The sequence below is a fragment of the Mercenaria mercenaria genome, chromosome 13 (assembly GCF_021730395.1).
Source record: "Mercenaria mercenaria strain notata chromosome 13, MADL_Memer_1, whole genome shotgun sequence".
In the NCBI taxonomy this organism is placed as follows: Eukaryota; Metazoa; Mollusca; class Bivalvia; order Venerida; family Veneridae; genus Mercenaria; species Mercenaria mercenaria.
In genome coordinates, this window is record NC_069373.1 from 62,277,896 (window position 1) to 62,292,352 (window position 14,457).

At 34.1% G+C, this 14,457-nt stretch overlaps 1 protein-coding gene across 4 annotated transcripts in view; it reads right to left on the reverse strand.

The window, feature by feature from the left end:
- Positions 1-14,457, reverse strand: part of LOC123528738 (conserved oligomeric Golgi complex subunit 6-like) — a 43,365-nt gene that overhangs the window by 8,964 nt on the left and 19,944 nt on the right. For 3 of the 4 annotated variants that reach the window (XM_053522036.1, XM_053522037.1, XM_053522034.1), the window contains exons 3-17: positions 14,375-14,446; positions 13,618-13,676; positions 12,821-12,932; positions 12,546-12,628; positions 10,824-10,894; positions 10,426-10,519; positions 9,219-9,295; positions 8,713-8,850; positions 8,277-8,342; positions 7,350-7,414; positions 6,458-6,549; positions 3,426-3,540; positions 2,461-2,592; positions 1,800-1,967; positions 1,075-1,182 (exon numbers count right to left, since the gene is read on the reverse strand). In XM_053522036.1, coding sequence (XP_053378011.1) covers positions 1,075-1,182; positions 1,800-1,967; positions 2,461-2,592; positions 3,426-3,540; positions 6,458-6,549; positions 7,350-7,414; positions 8,277-8,342; positions 8,713-8,850; positions 9,219-9,295; positions 10,426-10,519; positions 10,824-10,894; positions 12,546-12,628; positions 12,821-12,932; positions 13,618-13,676; positions 14,375-14,446 — 1,452 coding nt within the window. The remainder of the gene's footprint in view (positions 1-1,074; positions 1,183-1,799; positions 1,968-2,460; positions 2,593-3,425; positions 3,541-6,457; positions 6,550-7,349; positions 7,415-8,276; positions 8,343-8,712; positions 8,851-9,218; positions 9,296-10,425; positions 10,520-10,823; positions 10,895-12,545; positions 12,629-12,820; positions 12,933-13,617; positions 13,677-14,374; positions 14,447-14,457) is intronic. The other variant, XM_053522035.1, reaches the window with a different exon arrangement.

Here is a 14,457-nt window from a genome sequence, read left to right on the forward strand (position 1 = left end):
AAAACCTGCAAATCTATTTCTAAGTCATACTACAGTACAATCGCGATCCTACGAAAAGCCAAGGGACCGGCCGTTTTTTCGTAATATCGCATTTTCGTTCAAGCGTAGCATAGGAAATTTCGCTATACAGCACCTTAATATCTACACGTCGCAACCCGTGATATTTAAACATGTGAGTTTCGAATCAGAGTACATGTATACCAATTTTATATGTACATCTAGGTTTACTACAAATCTTATTCGAATCTGAACTTAGATGGTATCTGGAATGTAAAACAGGTTGTTTTTTCTTCGCTTTTTATTCACTGTACATAGAACATATTTAGGGTACATTGTTGCACAAGAACAAAAAATCGCAATTGCATATTCCGATATCCTCAGCTACCCTTTACTGAATTGTTCCGAATAATAAAACGACAATATACAGACGATCAGGACTTAAATATTGTTTTTATTGTTTTTTATGCGGTGATTGTTTGAGATGTATAGATATCGAAGCAAGTGTGAATGGAATGCCATCCGATCTGATAATTATAGGAGAAAAAATTAACCACTAACTTGTGTCATAGTGTACAGCGTATGTGTTTCGAATTTAATTACTAAGTTTTCACACTTTAATTACTGTTTACGACCAGCTAAATGATAGTGACTCTTTCTACTCTAAAGCGTTTTCACACCGTTATGGAAGGTGTGAAAATTTAGACGATACAGGTATTCGTAAAATCGCAACTTAAACAAGTTAAAAACATGCTTTAAGGGCATAACAATACATTCGTTGGAGAGTATTTTTCATAAAATTGCATTTTCGTAAAACTGTGACTTTGTAACATAGAAATAAGAAGGAAAGCAGCCGGTACCACAACACCTTTTCGTCGTATACCGGTATTTCGTTAAATTGCGATTCATAGCATCGCGAATGCACTGTATTTCAAATGTTTTCTCAACACTACATTTTACAAATCAGTTACATATATCATATATATTTCTGCTGAAGCACTTGTATAGTACATGAACCATTAATATATGTGCCAAATTTACTCTGCTTGTGATATACATGTATGACATATACATTACCTGTTTTGGCTGATGCTGTTGTATAGTACCATATATATGTGCTAGATCTACTCTGTTCAGGATAAATGCTGCCTGTTCATTTACCATAGTGTCTATATGTGCATCAATCTGAAGTATAAACACCAAATCATATAATCTACAACAAGTTTTAAGTCAACCTAATTGTGAACAAAGTATCCCATTCAAAAAGTTCACAAATGTTTTCATCAATAAACCTTTGACTGTTTTTTAATGGATTTACCTTAATGGTTTTCACAAACCAGCAAATGAATACATTATGAATATTGTAATATTAATTTCTACAAAGCACCTGTACCAATATTCACCAACTTTCCATTCCTTCTGATATATAGGAAATGTTGCCTGTGTAAAAGTGTGTTAATCTTATTGAAATATTCTTTTCAAATTGCATTCTTTTATTCATATAACTGGAGTTTGCAATCACTAAATCAGTATGCAATGAGAGGCCATTCTTCCTGAAATGCAGTCTAACTGTATGTGTGTTGTTTCTCAACAGTATTTCAGTCATAATGATCTTTTAACCAATCAGTTTTCCCAGTTTTTATACAAGTAATAACTTTTTCTTTGCATGTAACTAGTCAGAGATGAAATGTCACTGGGTGAATGACTTACACATTTTGATTTAACATTAAAGAAAATATTTCCCATATAAAAAGATCTGACAGCATCTTTATCAATAGTCTAAACGTCAAATAATGTTATACCTGTGCTTGTAACATTTCTTGCCGTGTGTCTGTGAACTCGTACAATGCTATAGTAGTCTGCATGAGATAGATACAGTTCACCATGTAGGCAGCCATATCCACTGTGTTTAGACGACTGGCTGACACTGAACACATCTGTAGCACTGGGTCAAGAACACATGCCAGTATCTGAAATGTGGGAAAACATGCTTATCTAGTACACATTCCTATCACTGACAGAAGGGAGTAATGTACTAAACTAACTTTAGCCAGGGTGACCCACCGCCCATTCTTTGTTCAAAGGTTTCAAATATTTCACAAAACTGCTAATGCAATGAGGTGTCTTGTTTAAACAGGTGCTATGATGATACAGGCTCCAATATTATAATCTCTGAGCTTTAATCACAAATATATATGAAAAGAACCACTACTGTGATATATATTTTGGTTAGCAAAGAATTTCATGGTTTATTTGCAAATGTCTATTTCATAGGGTCATTAATTCATAGATTTCACATTCTAACATATTACATCAATTCACTGAAATTTAATTGCATGGACTGGCAAAACAGCAAAGCCACATACATTCATGTTTTCACTGTACAATAACCAGACCACTCGCATGTTAAACTGAAATACCTAGTTAACTCAACTCTGGTTATCTACTATATTTGTTTTGTACCTGTTTAAAGTCCTGTTTCTTGTTTTCTAGGGTAACTACAGAAGAATCATGGCACTGTAAAACATCTTTCAGTAGAGTCATAGTCTGTGTGTGTGATGCTGTAGGTCCTAAATCAGCTGGTGGTAACTCCACCTGTAACAGCAGTAATCTTACATCTTAACCTTTACCCTGCTAAATTTCTAAAATGGACTGGTCCATCCCATAGTTTGGGCAATACCATTTATTATTTGAACGGGTGTTTGCTGAAAATTTACTGACTGAATAGCGAACAGTGCAGACCCTGATCAGACTGCACGGATGTGCAGGCTGACCTTGGTCTGCACTGGTCGCAAAGACAGAAATATTCACCGCCAGCAGGCTAAAAGTTAACATAAATTTTGTAAGCTTTGTGCATGTTTCTTTGTTTTCTTGGGTTTCAAGTCATATAAACTCAATCACTCTCATGTTTTGATGGCAGACCAATGTGACCTGTGCATTCTTTCAGACACAGGATAGCTCCAATGTAAAAACATTGGCCTTCAAAAAAAAGGCTTTACAGATTTCTCAAAAGCAAGAATTCTGTATCCAAAGCAGGATTTCTGACCCACCGATGTTAGAGGTTAGTGATTCTGTAAGCAATTTTTCACCACTACTAAAGTGCCCCTATAAAATATTTAAGTTTTTACAAGATAAGCTTTAGAACTTCATAAATTTATTATACCATATTTCATCAATACTTCACTGACAAAACAAACAATGTTTTCCTCATCTAACTATTAATTTCCTCTTATTATACACAAGATAATGATTTTTTTCCTGCCTAAATCTTAACACAGATTATCTGCCATATCCGATGTAAAGATCAAACGATCTTGCAATTGGAAGGTCTCTGTGTTGAGAAAATCATATGAGACAATAAGATATGTGTAAAAGAACTTTCACAACATAGTGAGTGATGCTTTACAAGCTAGAAAATGGTACCTCACCTTATCAAGAAGTTTGTTGGCATTACATGTAAGACTGTTAAAGAACATCCTATGGCTGAGATCCTGTATTTCTAATATGGTGGACAACAGAGCAGCATCTGGGTTAATTATTTGCCTGAAAAGAGGAAGAATTTTTTTCTGACATAAATGCATATCAATGTCTGAAAATCTGACCTGTCATCAAGAAAAAAAACATCTGACAATATGATATTTCATAAAATAGACTGAAGTATATCAAATCTGGATATAGTCAAAACTCATAATAATATAAAACAAGAGGACCATGATGGTCCTGAATCGCTCACCTCTTCCCACATGACCCAGTTTTGAGTATGACGTCGTTTTTTCTATTATTTGACATAGTGACCTAGTTTTTGAGCTCATGTGACCCAGTTTTGAACCTGACCAAGATATTATCAAGATAAACATTCTGACCAATTTTCATGAAGATCCATTGAAAAATATGGTCTCTAGAGAGGTCACAAGGTTTTTCTATTATTTGACCTATTGACCTAGTTTTCAAAGGTACGTGACCCTGTTCTGAACTTTACCTAGATATCAAGGTGAACATTCTCACTAATTTTCATGAAGATCACATGAAAAATATGGCCTCTAGAGAGGTCACAAGGTTTTTCTATTTTTATACCTACTGGCCTAGTTTTTGACCGCACGTGACCCAGTTTCGAAACTTGACCTAGATATCATCAAGGTGAACATTCAGATCAATTTTCATGAAGATCCATTGAAAAATATGGCCTCTAGAGAGGTCAAAAGATTTTTCTAATTTTAGACCTACTGACCTAGTTTTTGACCGCAGTTGACCCAGTTTCAAACCTGCCCAAAGATATCATCAAGATGAACATTCAGACCAACTTTCATACAGATCCCATGAAAAGTATGGCCTCTAGAGAGGTCACAAGGTTTTTTTTTTTATTTGACCTACTGACCTAGTTTTTTATGGCATGTGACCCAGTTTCAAACTTGACCTAGATATCATCAAGGTAAACATTCTGACCAATTTTCATGAAGATCCATTCAAGGGTATGGCCTCTATAGAGGTCACAAAGTTTTTCTATTTCAAGACCTACTGACCTAGTTTTTGATCGCAGTTGACCCAGTTTCAAACTTGACCTATATATCATCAAGATAAACATTCAGACCAACTTTCATACAGATCCCATGAAAAATATGGCCTCTAGAGAGGTCACAACGTTTTTTCATTATTTGACCTACTGACCTACTTTTTGACGGCACGTGACCCACTTTCGAACTTGACCTAGATATCATCAAGATGAACATTCTGACCATTTTTTATGGAGATCCATTCACAAGTATGGCCTCTAGAGAGGTCACAAGGTTTTTCTATTTTTAGACCTACTGACCTAGTTTTTGACCGCACATGACCCTGTTTCGAACTTGACCTAGATATCATCAAGATGAACATTCAGACTAACTTTCATATAGATCCCATGAAAAATATGGCCTTTAGAGAGGTCACAAGGTTTTTCTATTATTTGACCTACTGACCTAGTTTTTGACGGCACGTGACCCACTTTCGAACTTGACCTAGATATCATCAAGATGAACATTCAGACCAACTTTCATACAGATCCATGAAAATATGGCCTTTAGAGAGGTCACAAGGTTTTTCTATTATTTGACCTACTGACCTAGTTTTTGACGGCACGTGACCCACTTTCAAACTTGACCTAGATATCATCAAGGTGAACATTCTGACCAATTTTCATGAAGATCTCATGAAATATATGGCCTCTAGAGAGGTCACAAGGTTTTTCTATTTTAGACCTACTGACCTAGTTTTTGACCGCACGTGACCCATTTTTCGAACTTGACCTAGATATCATCAAGATGAACATTCAGACCAACTTTCATACAGATCCCATGAAAAATATGGCCTTTAGAGAGGTCACAAGGTTTTTCTATTATTTGACCTACTGACCTAGTTTTTGACGGCACGTGACCCACTTTCGAACTTGACCTAGATATCATCAAGATGAACATTCAGACCAACATTCATACAGATCCCATGAAAAATATGGCCTCTAGAGAGGTCACAAGGTTTTTCTATTATTTGACCTACTGACCTAGTTTTTGAAGGCATGTGACCCACTTTCGAACTTGACCTAGATATCATCAAGGTGAACATTCTGACCAATTTTCATGAAGATCTCATGAAATATATGGCCTCTAGAGAGGTCACAAGGTTTTTCTATTTTTAGACCTACTGACCTAGTTTTTGACCGCACGTGACCAAGTTTCGAACTTGACCTAGATATCATCAAGATGAACATTCAGACCAACTTTCATACAGATCCCATGAAAAATATGGCCTTTAGAGAGGTCACAAGGTTTTTCTATTATTTGACCTACTGACCTAGTTTTTGATGGCACGTGACCCAGTTTCGAACTTGACCTAGATATCATCAAGGTGAACGTTCTGACCAATTTTCATGAAGATCTTGTGAAATATATGGCCTCTAGAGAGGTCACAAGATTTTTCTATTTTTAGACCTACTGACCTAGTTTTTGACGGCACGTGACCCAGTTTCGAACCTGACCTAGATATCATCAAGGTGAACATTCTGACCAACTTTCATAAAGATCCCATGAAAAATGTGACCTCTAGAGCGGTCACAAGCAAAAGTTTACTGACTGACACACGCACGCACGCACGGACGGACGACGGACGACGGACACCGCGCGATCACAAAAGCTCACCTTGTCACTTTGTGACAGGTGAGCTAAAAAAACATTTTCAAACCCTATTAACAAGAAACCATACCCGCATCTCCAATTGGTCTTTTGCTGACTTTTTCTCTGCAAGTCATTTTTAACATTAAAAATTTTGACCTAGACAATTTTTTATATTTTTGCCCATTTGACTTAGTAACTGTGTAAAAGATTTATTACGGTCCTGCATCTACATAAAACAATTATTTGTCTAGTAACTTCACACTTGAAAAAACAAATGAGCGTTCCTTTATACACACACATAGATAAATTTAACTTACCCTATTGTATGATGGTAAAACTTGAGTAGATTATTCAGTTTGTACAAGGTTACAGCATCTTGCTCTGATACCAGTACCTGCTCCACTCTCACCTGCAAAACAATCATCACATTATTTTCTCTAGCTTATTATGTTCTAATAATACACTGACCAAATAAACAAGGCCTTTGAGTGGTTTGTCGCCTGATCTATCACAGTTCAGATTTTTTATTGTGGGAATTGAACCATGAAGGCGTTTGCCTGAGTGGTTAAAGTATCCAAGCATCTTAAGTATGGTAAATTAGACAATAAACCATAAGACTATCTTGATTGTTTGCATTGTAACATTCTCACTAAAATGTTTTGATAAGAATTATGCTGTACTTCATTTATACAGCGAACCAGACATTATGCGGCAATTTCATGTCGTAACTAATGTCATAATGCTCTTACCAGTCAACTGTTTTTTTTTATCGCAGAATACACATAGCTTGACATGCTTTTTTGTATTTTGCAATCAGATCGAGCTATTTTAAAATCACATTAAGTACACTTAGCATAATGCTTTTATGAATTTCCCTTTTTCATTACACTCATCATTATTGGGTACAAACGTTACTTTCTCCGTATCTCATACCACAATGTGATATTTGCTGTTGCTAGGTGGCAGTGTATAAGCACTTATCAATTCAAATTACATATTAAACGTTACAGCACATATTCTAGTATATGCATCAATATATCTTTAACATTGGTAATAATATTTCAAAACTATGGGATAATGATTCTTTTTATGTGTAACTGAAATCCAGTCATGTATGTCCTGAAACAGGGTTAGTTTTACACTATTTATCTCTCTAAGCATGACATAAACTTAATTCATATAAATATGACACAAATAAGAGATTTTTACCTTAAATGGTCTACAAACACCTTCTGTAATGTGCCCTAGAATATCTTGGATAGTGTCATCTGTAGCTGAAAGATGAAATATATACTGCCATTATTTTTTACAATTTTATGTGTTATTTATATCTCTCCACATGTAGCCAGCTGTAATTGCTTGAAAATTTTCTAATAAAATCAAAAACAAACTGTATTTGCAGTATTTCATGCAATTATTAAACTTTTAACAATAATTATATATAAATCCAAGACATGTTATTAAGTCACAATTATATACAAATTTGTAGAATACATTGTTTGTACTAATGTTCATCCCAGACTTAAATACCCACAAGTATATTTTTCTATCAGAAAGACACAGAATATTGCAAGAAGTATGAAGCAAAATATATCCCAAATAAGTATTTAAACTGAATATATAGAAAATCTACATTTTGTGCCATGTGAATTCTTACATACAAGTTTAATAAATTTGCAAGTGGAATGTGATTTAAGCTTCAGTAACTGACTATATATTCAATGTGTCAGTTACTGGTAAACATGTATTTATTACATCAAGATATTCATTTCATTATATCTACTTTTAAATCACCAGATTATGTTGTACTTCATTTAAATAAGCAAATACAGAACCCTCCCCTCACCCATGGAATGAAATACTGAATAAGTCTATCTGAAACTTTGTGGTTTCGACAGCTTCACAGAAAAAAAGTATGTTCAAATAAAGAGAAGGGTAAATGTAAACTCAGCAAAACTAAAACAAACATGATCAACCTTGAGTACAAATACAAGAATGATCAACCTTCACTACAGATAGAGTTATGTACAACCCGTAAACTAACCAAGCCACAGGTGATATAATAGAGAACCAAGTATGTTTGACAGAAAGACAGAAGTGAGGTAAACCAAAATGAAGGTGTGTCCCACATGTTACCTCCTCTAATATGTATTTTATCTTTTTCTACATCTCTCACATCTCCGTGTAATATCTTTATATCTTCTGGTTTGGAAATGAAATTTATTAATACTGTGTCTTTGGCTTTAATATTTCGCTAAATTTTGTATTAAAGTACATGCTTCTTTCTAATTGTAAATTCTTCCAACTTGTTGGGAGAATGCATTATACAAAGAGAGTGGAATTGATTCAAAACTTGAAACTAAAACTTTGTAATCACACCAATTTAGACATATTGTACTGTCATCAATAAGCTTTCCTTACCTTTTTAAACAATTCCATACTGATATAATAAGTGAAGTCAATTCTACTGATGATTAAACTGGTGATAAACTTAAATTCATGGTCATGAGCCTCTGAAAATACTTAACTATTTCTACAAATATATCTTATTTAATGCAAAAACATAACATACGTTCACATCTCTTCAACAGTGTCTGCAGATATTCCTTCTCAGAAGCTGTAGACTGATGTAACCATGCCAACATGTCACCAACATATCGCAAAGGATCATGGGAATGTAGTTCAATAGGTCGTGGAGTTCCTCCTGGACCTAAAATTCATTGTTCTAATTACATATCACAGTGGGCTTTCAATCTATTTTGTAATCATACATATATATCACATGGTTATTTCTGAAATTAAGACATTTCTGTGTATATGAACTGCAAACTACAATCTTAAAGCTACTGTGTTCAAAAAAGTCCACCCGCATAGCTAAACAGGAAAGGCGTACTGATCTAGTCATACGATCTGTCCCCCATCAAAATAGTCCCACAAGATCATGTCAGCTTAAAATACAGTAGAAAGAAATCTTTAAAACTACTTACAGTTTTTAAAGCTTGGGTGTGAGATATTCCCTCAACATTAATGTGTTACATATTTCTTTGAGAACCATATTATGTAAATATTGATAAATACCTCCTCTGGTGAGAGCATCTATCAGCCCCCTTACAACAGCTGTACGCCGTGCTGTGCCATACTCGTCCAATGTATACCTGAAAAATGAAATGCTGATACTGCCTACATTGTATAAAGACCGCTTAATTTTTCTAATCTCTCTAAGATTTATAACCTGATAGTAACGGTAAATTGGATGGTTGTGACATACCTTAAGGTATCAGGCCCATAATAGAGTACCTCCTTCTTGAAGAGTATTCAATTCCTACCATAAACCTACTTTGACTGCAATTTTCAGGGGGGCGTAGGTTCAAGCCCCGCGACCAAATTTTTTTCCCCTCAGTTTCCTTTTTTTCTATTTAGTTTTTACTTCTTTCAAAACTTATTATTGATTTATTGTATAAAAGTGGAAAAAATTCATTTGATAAGCGATTTCTTGCTGTTCAAAATGAATTTACCTATGAAACAGAAGGAGTAGAGTTACATATCTTTAAAAATACTGAGTTACATGCACAAAAAGTTCTCTATTTTGCCTTCATTCTTTAGATTACATACTGTGGAAGAAATGTAGGTAGGTTTTACTTCTGTCCCAAGGTTATTTTTGAATGAAGTGAGCAAAATTCAAAACAGACCCACAGGATTCGACCTTTTTTTTTTCAATGTTGGAGTTAGAATTCAGTCTTATTAAATCCGTTTACTTGAGACACCCTAGAAAAAATGATATAGACAGTTTTATTTTAAGTTTTATAATTGTTTACAAATAGTTTGATATATCTTTTATAAAAAATAATGGTATAAAAGAGTTCTCTGCAAACGTTTTGGACAGTGGCCATCACTTTGAAATTTGTCTCTACTTGAGCTTGAGGAAATACCATAAATTACACAAAATTCATAAAGAACAGCATGGTAAAAGTTGTTCAAAAATTGCAACACAGTGCGAAACATGGTCAACTTTAAGAATATACCAAGCAAATGCCATTTTTTAAACATTACTATTAGATGTCTAATACCTTAACTGAAGTTTGCAAACACTGGCAATAGCTTCATCAGTGTAACATTTATGTGATTTACATGTAAGAAGCAAATACAATGCATGTAGGAAACCTTCTATTGTGCAGCTGTTTTATCAAGATACAAGCATAAGCACATACCTGAATACAACTAAACCATATCAAGAATCTGTTTATAAAGGACTATCAACTAACTGAAGAATTGATGAACACCATACCTGAACAGGACAGGTCTGTCTTGTAAAGCAAGTAATGCCTGACAGAGAATAGGTGAGATATCTGGTGCCTCTCCAGTCAGCATACGACATTCATCTGGTAACACAACAGAAACATATCAATAGTTAAAACATACTCTAATACTTATAGATTATTAATTCATTACAAAATAAACGGTTTTCAACAAGATACATCTTGATTTTACATTAAAGATATTTTCAACTCAAACACTTCAGTTTTTCATTTTTTTGTAACTTCTAAAATTAGTTTCTTGAAAAGTCCTAAATATTAATAACACAAGGCGATTTAACTTCCATTTTTCATTAATATATCAAATTATATTCTTTGACTTAGCATGTCCAAAATTTTTCAATATACCACTCTATAGACAAAGACTTACTTTGAGACCACCGGTAAAGCCTTTCGTAAGATGACTCCTGATGTAACGCCATCGACTCCATGATTTCTAACCTGAAAAAATCTATGCATTTATTTTCTATGCTTAAACATTACTACTAACTTGCAAACAATCTTGCATCAAGAAATGACTAACTTTGAGTACTGCTGCAATCTAAACATTAACAAGGATTCTCATTTGATACTTTTCAAGGTTTCTGATTTCTTGTCACAAAGCTGTACAAGTCATACTATTTCACTTTACAAGTCAGCAAAAGAGCTTGCTATTGCAAACAAAGTGAACTCCGATGATGTAGTTCAAATCAACAGTAAATACTGGCAAAAGTTAAACCAATACTGTGAAATCACGGGCATGTAATTTTGTGGTTTAGACCAAAACTCCTATTTCACATGGACAGGAATGCATTGATTTCATATTTGGAACATAAGATGAATGGAAATTTCTCCTGTTCATTAGGATTTAATTTTTGAAGATTGACTCAACCATGAAGCCCCTACAAATATAACAAGAGCACCGCCTTGCGGGTGCTGACGCTCATCTGATTTTTTTTGTATAATAGAAATATTGTCCTACCTATGATTTTCTAAGTCTAAAAAGGGCCATCATTCTTGCAAAAAGCAGGATAGAGTTATGTTTCTTGATGTACAGTGTCCACTTATGATGGTGAAAAACTGTTGCAAGTTTTAAAGCAATAGCTTTGATAGTTTATGAGAAAAGTATACTTAAACATAAAACTCAACCAAGAAAATGATTTTCTAAGTCCAAAAGGGGCAATAATTATTGCAAAAAGCAGGATGGAGTTATGTTGCTTGCTGTACAGGGTCAGCTTATGATGGTGAACAAGTGTTGCAAGTTTCAAAGCAATAGCTTTGATAGGTTAAGAGAAAAAGTTCACCTAAACATAAAACTTAACCAAGAAATCTGATATTTTCTAAGTCCAAAAGGGGCCATAAATCTTGCAAAAAGCAGGATGGAGTTATGTTTCTTAATGTACAGGGTCAGCTTATGATGGTGAACAAGTGTTGCAAGTTTTAAAGCAAAAGCTTTGATAGTTTAGGATAAAAGCTGACCTAAACATAAAACTTAACCAAGAAAACTGATTTTCTAAGTCCAAAAGGGGCAATAATTCTTGCAAAAAGCAAGATGGAGTTATGTTTCTTGATGTACATGGTCTGCTTATGATGGTTAACAACTATTCCAAGTTTCAAAGCAATAGCTTTGATAGTTTAGGAGAAAAGTTGACCTAAACATAAAACTTAACCAAGAAATCTGATATTTTCTAAGTCCAAAAGGGGCCATAAATCTTGCAAAAAGCAAGATGGAGTTATGTTTCTTGCTATACAGGGTCAGCTTATGATGGTGAACAAGTATTCCAAGTTTCAAAGCAATAGCTTTGATAGTTTAGGAGAAAAGCTGACCTAAACATAAAACTTAACCAGGCAACGCCGACGCCGACGCCGAGGCCGACAACCGCTCAAGTGATGACAATAACTCATCATTTTTTTTCAAAAAATCAGATGAGCTAAAAATTAATGATTTCAAAATATACCAGAGATGCCCTGTGTCGACAAAGCATTTAGTGTATTTAAGGTTACAACCTTTATGAAATTCTTTAAAGAAGCTATCTTATACAAAAACTGTAATAACACATTAACTTAATATCTGTTTGGGGTGAAAATTTTACAAACTCAGGTTGTCTCTTACCCTGCAGTCTGATGGTTGGTTCTCAATAAAACTTTACAATCATTATGTATCTGTTTAACCCTTGCCAACGCTTGGAAAAAGTCCTGAAATGTTGAATACAAAAACATTTTGCACCTGTTCCATACTAAGAAGCAAGTCCTGTTTTCTTCTTCTCTATGAAACTTCATACACAAAGTGACATGTCATTATCTTTCTATCATAAGGAAGTATTTAGACCAGTAGTGGTCCACTGCACAAGAACCATTCGATTAAACTGTGCAATATCTAACAAGTACCTGTGAAAGTGCACCAGATTTTGCACCTCTCAATGTACGAATCTCTTCTGGTTTTAACTGGAACTGATCAAGAAATGTGTCTGCAACTTGCTGTTTCATCTGTAACTTCTGACTGTAAACAAACACAAACATTTTACCATGTTGAACAGTAATTGATTAATTACATACTGTCAAATCAAAAATTTCATTTGAAATGAATATTTCATAGGGGCAATAATTCATCGATTTCAAATTTAAAGGAGAAAATAAATCAAGAATTTTATTTGTTAAATCCATATAGATTTTGCAGACTGATACAATAAAAAAACCCATGAAAATAAACCCACCGTAAATGATAATGATTTCACTGTACTAAAAGTTAACTTCCTTCAAGTGAAACTTTCTAATCATGACATTTTTGGACAGCAATATTTCTTTTGAATCTAGCAAATAACCATTTCTCAGTATGTATAATCACCATTGTTTTTTCTTCATGCAACATAGCAAGTGACTATTTTGCCTCATAAATATTATACACTGAATGGTTCACAAATGAATGAGGGCAAATAGTTCAAGCTGCTGACCAGAAGGCCATTCAATAAATGTTTAATTACATGACATCAGACATATGTTTTCATTCAGCCAAATTTAGTGTTAAGCTATCTATATAAAAAGTTATGAAATAAATAGTTGTATGAACTTTTATCTTAAAGTTTTGAAAATGTCTTTGTGAAGGGACACTTGACCCAATGACCATTCATTTGTTTTTAAACAACAAAAACAGTTTGAATGCTACAAAATGAAATCAAGGAGCGTACCTTTCACCATGGAGTTTTGTTGTCTGATTAATCAGGTCATGTGTCTGTGCTTTAGCATTCTGAAAATACAAGTTTAAGATACTAAACCACTTATAATGTGATATGAAAATAATAACAAAATTAAATATTATTTCTACATAACTGGAACTAATTAATTAAGGTGACATGTAATCTCTGGAAATTTTGATACTCAGATACATTAATTAGGCCATAGTTTTTCTCTACTTCTGCTGCAGAGGGTTTTTATATGCCTAGTGCTAGTATGTTCCTACTTCAGTTCACTTCAATATACAGAAATTTGACAGAAGACAGACACCAAGCAACTGGTATTAACCCTTAGCATGCTGAACACAACTGATTCTGCCTTTGCGACCATTGTAGATCATGATCAGCCTGCACATCATTGCAATCTGATCAAGACCTGCATTGTTTGCTATTCAGTCAATAACGTTTTGGTAACCTTTCCTTTTAACAGTTAATGGTACTGTCCATATTGAAAGATGGGCAAGTTCATTATAGAAATTTAGCAGGGTAAGGGTTAAGACATATGAAAATTTTATTCACAAAATTAGGATTCATACAAAGTAACCACTGAATTCAGTAAAATACTGTTTGTTATGCTATCAAGTGATTACAACAAGAAATATCAATTTACTATGTTCACATGATTCTGAAATTAGGAACAGATTCAATGTCTACTAAAACAGAAGCCACGTTAAAACAGGCACAATGCCCATAAAACAATTATGTTACTGACCTTTAACCTTGTAGTCATATCCTGACAACAGTCACTCATAGCTTTCACATCAGAATACACACTGTCCAGTTGCTGTAAATAGA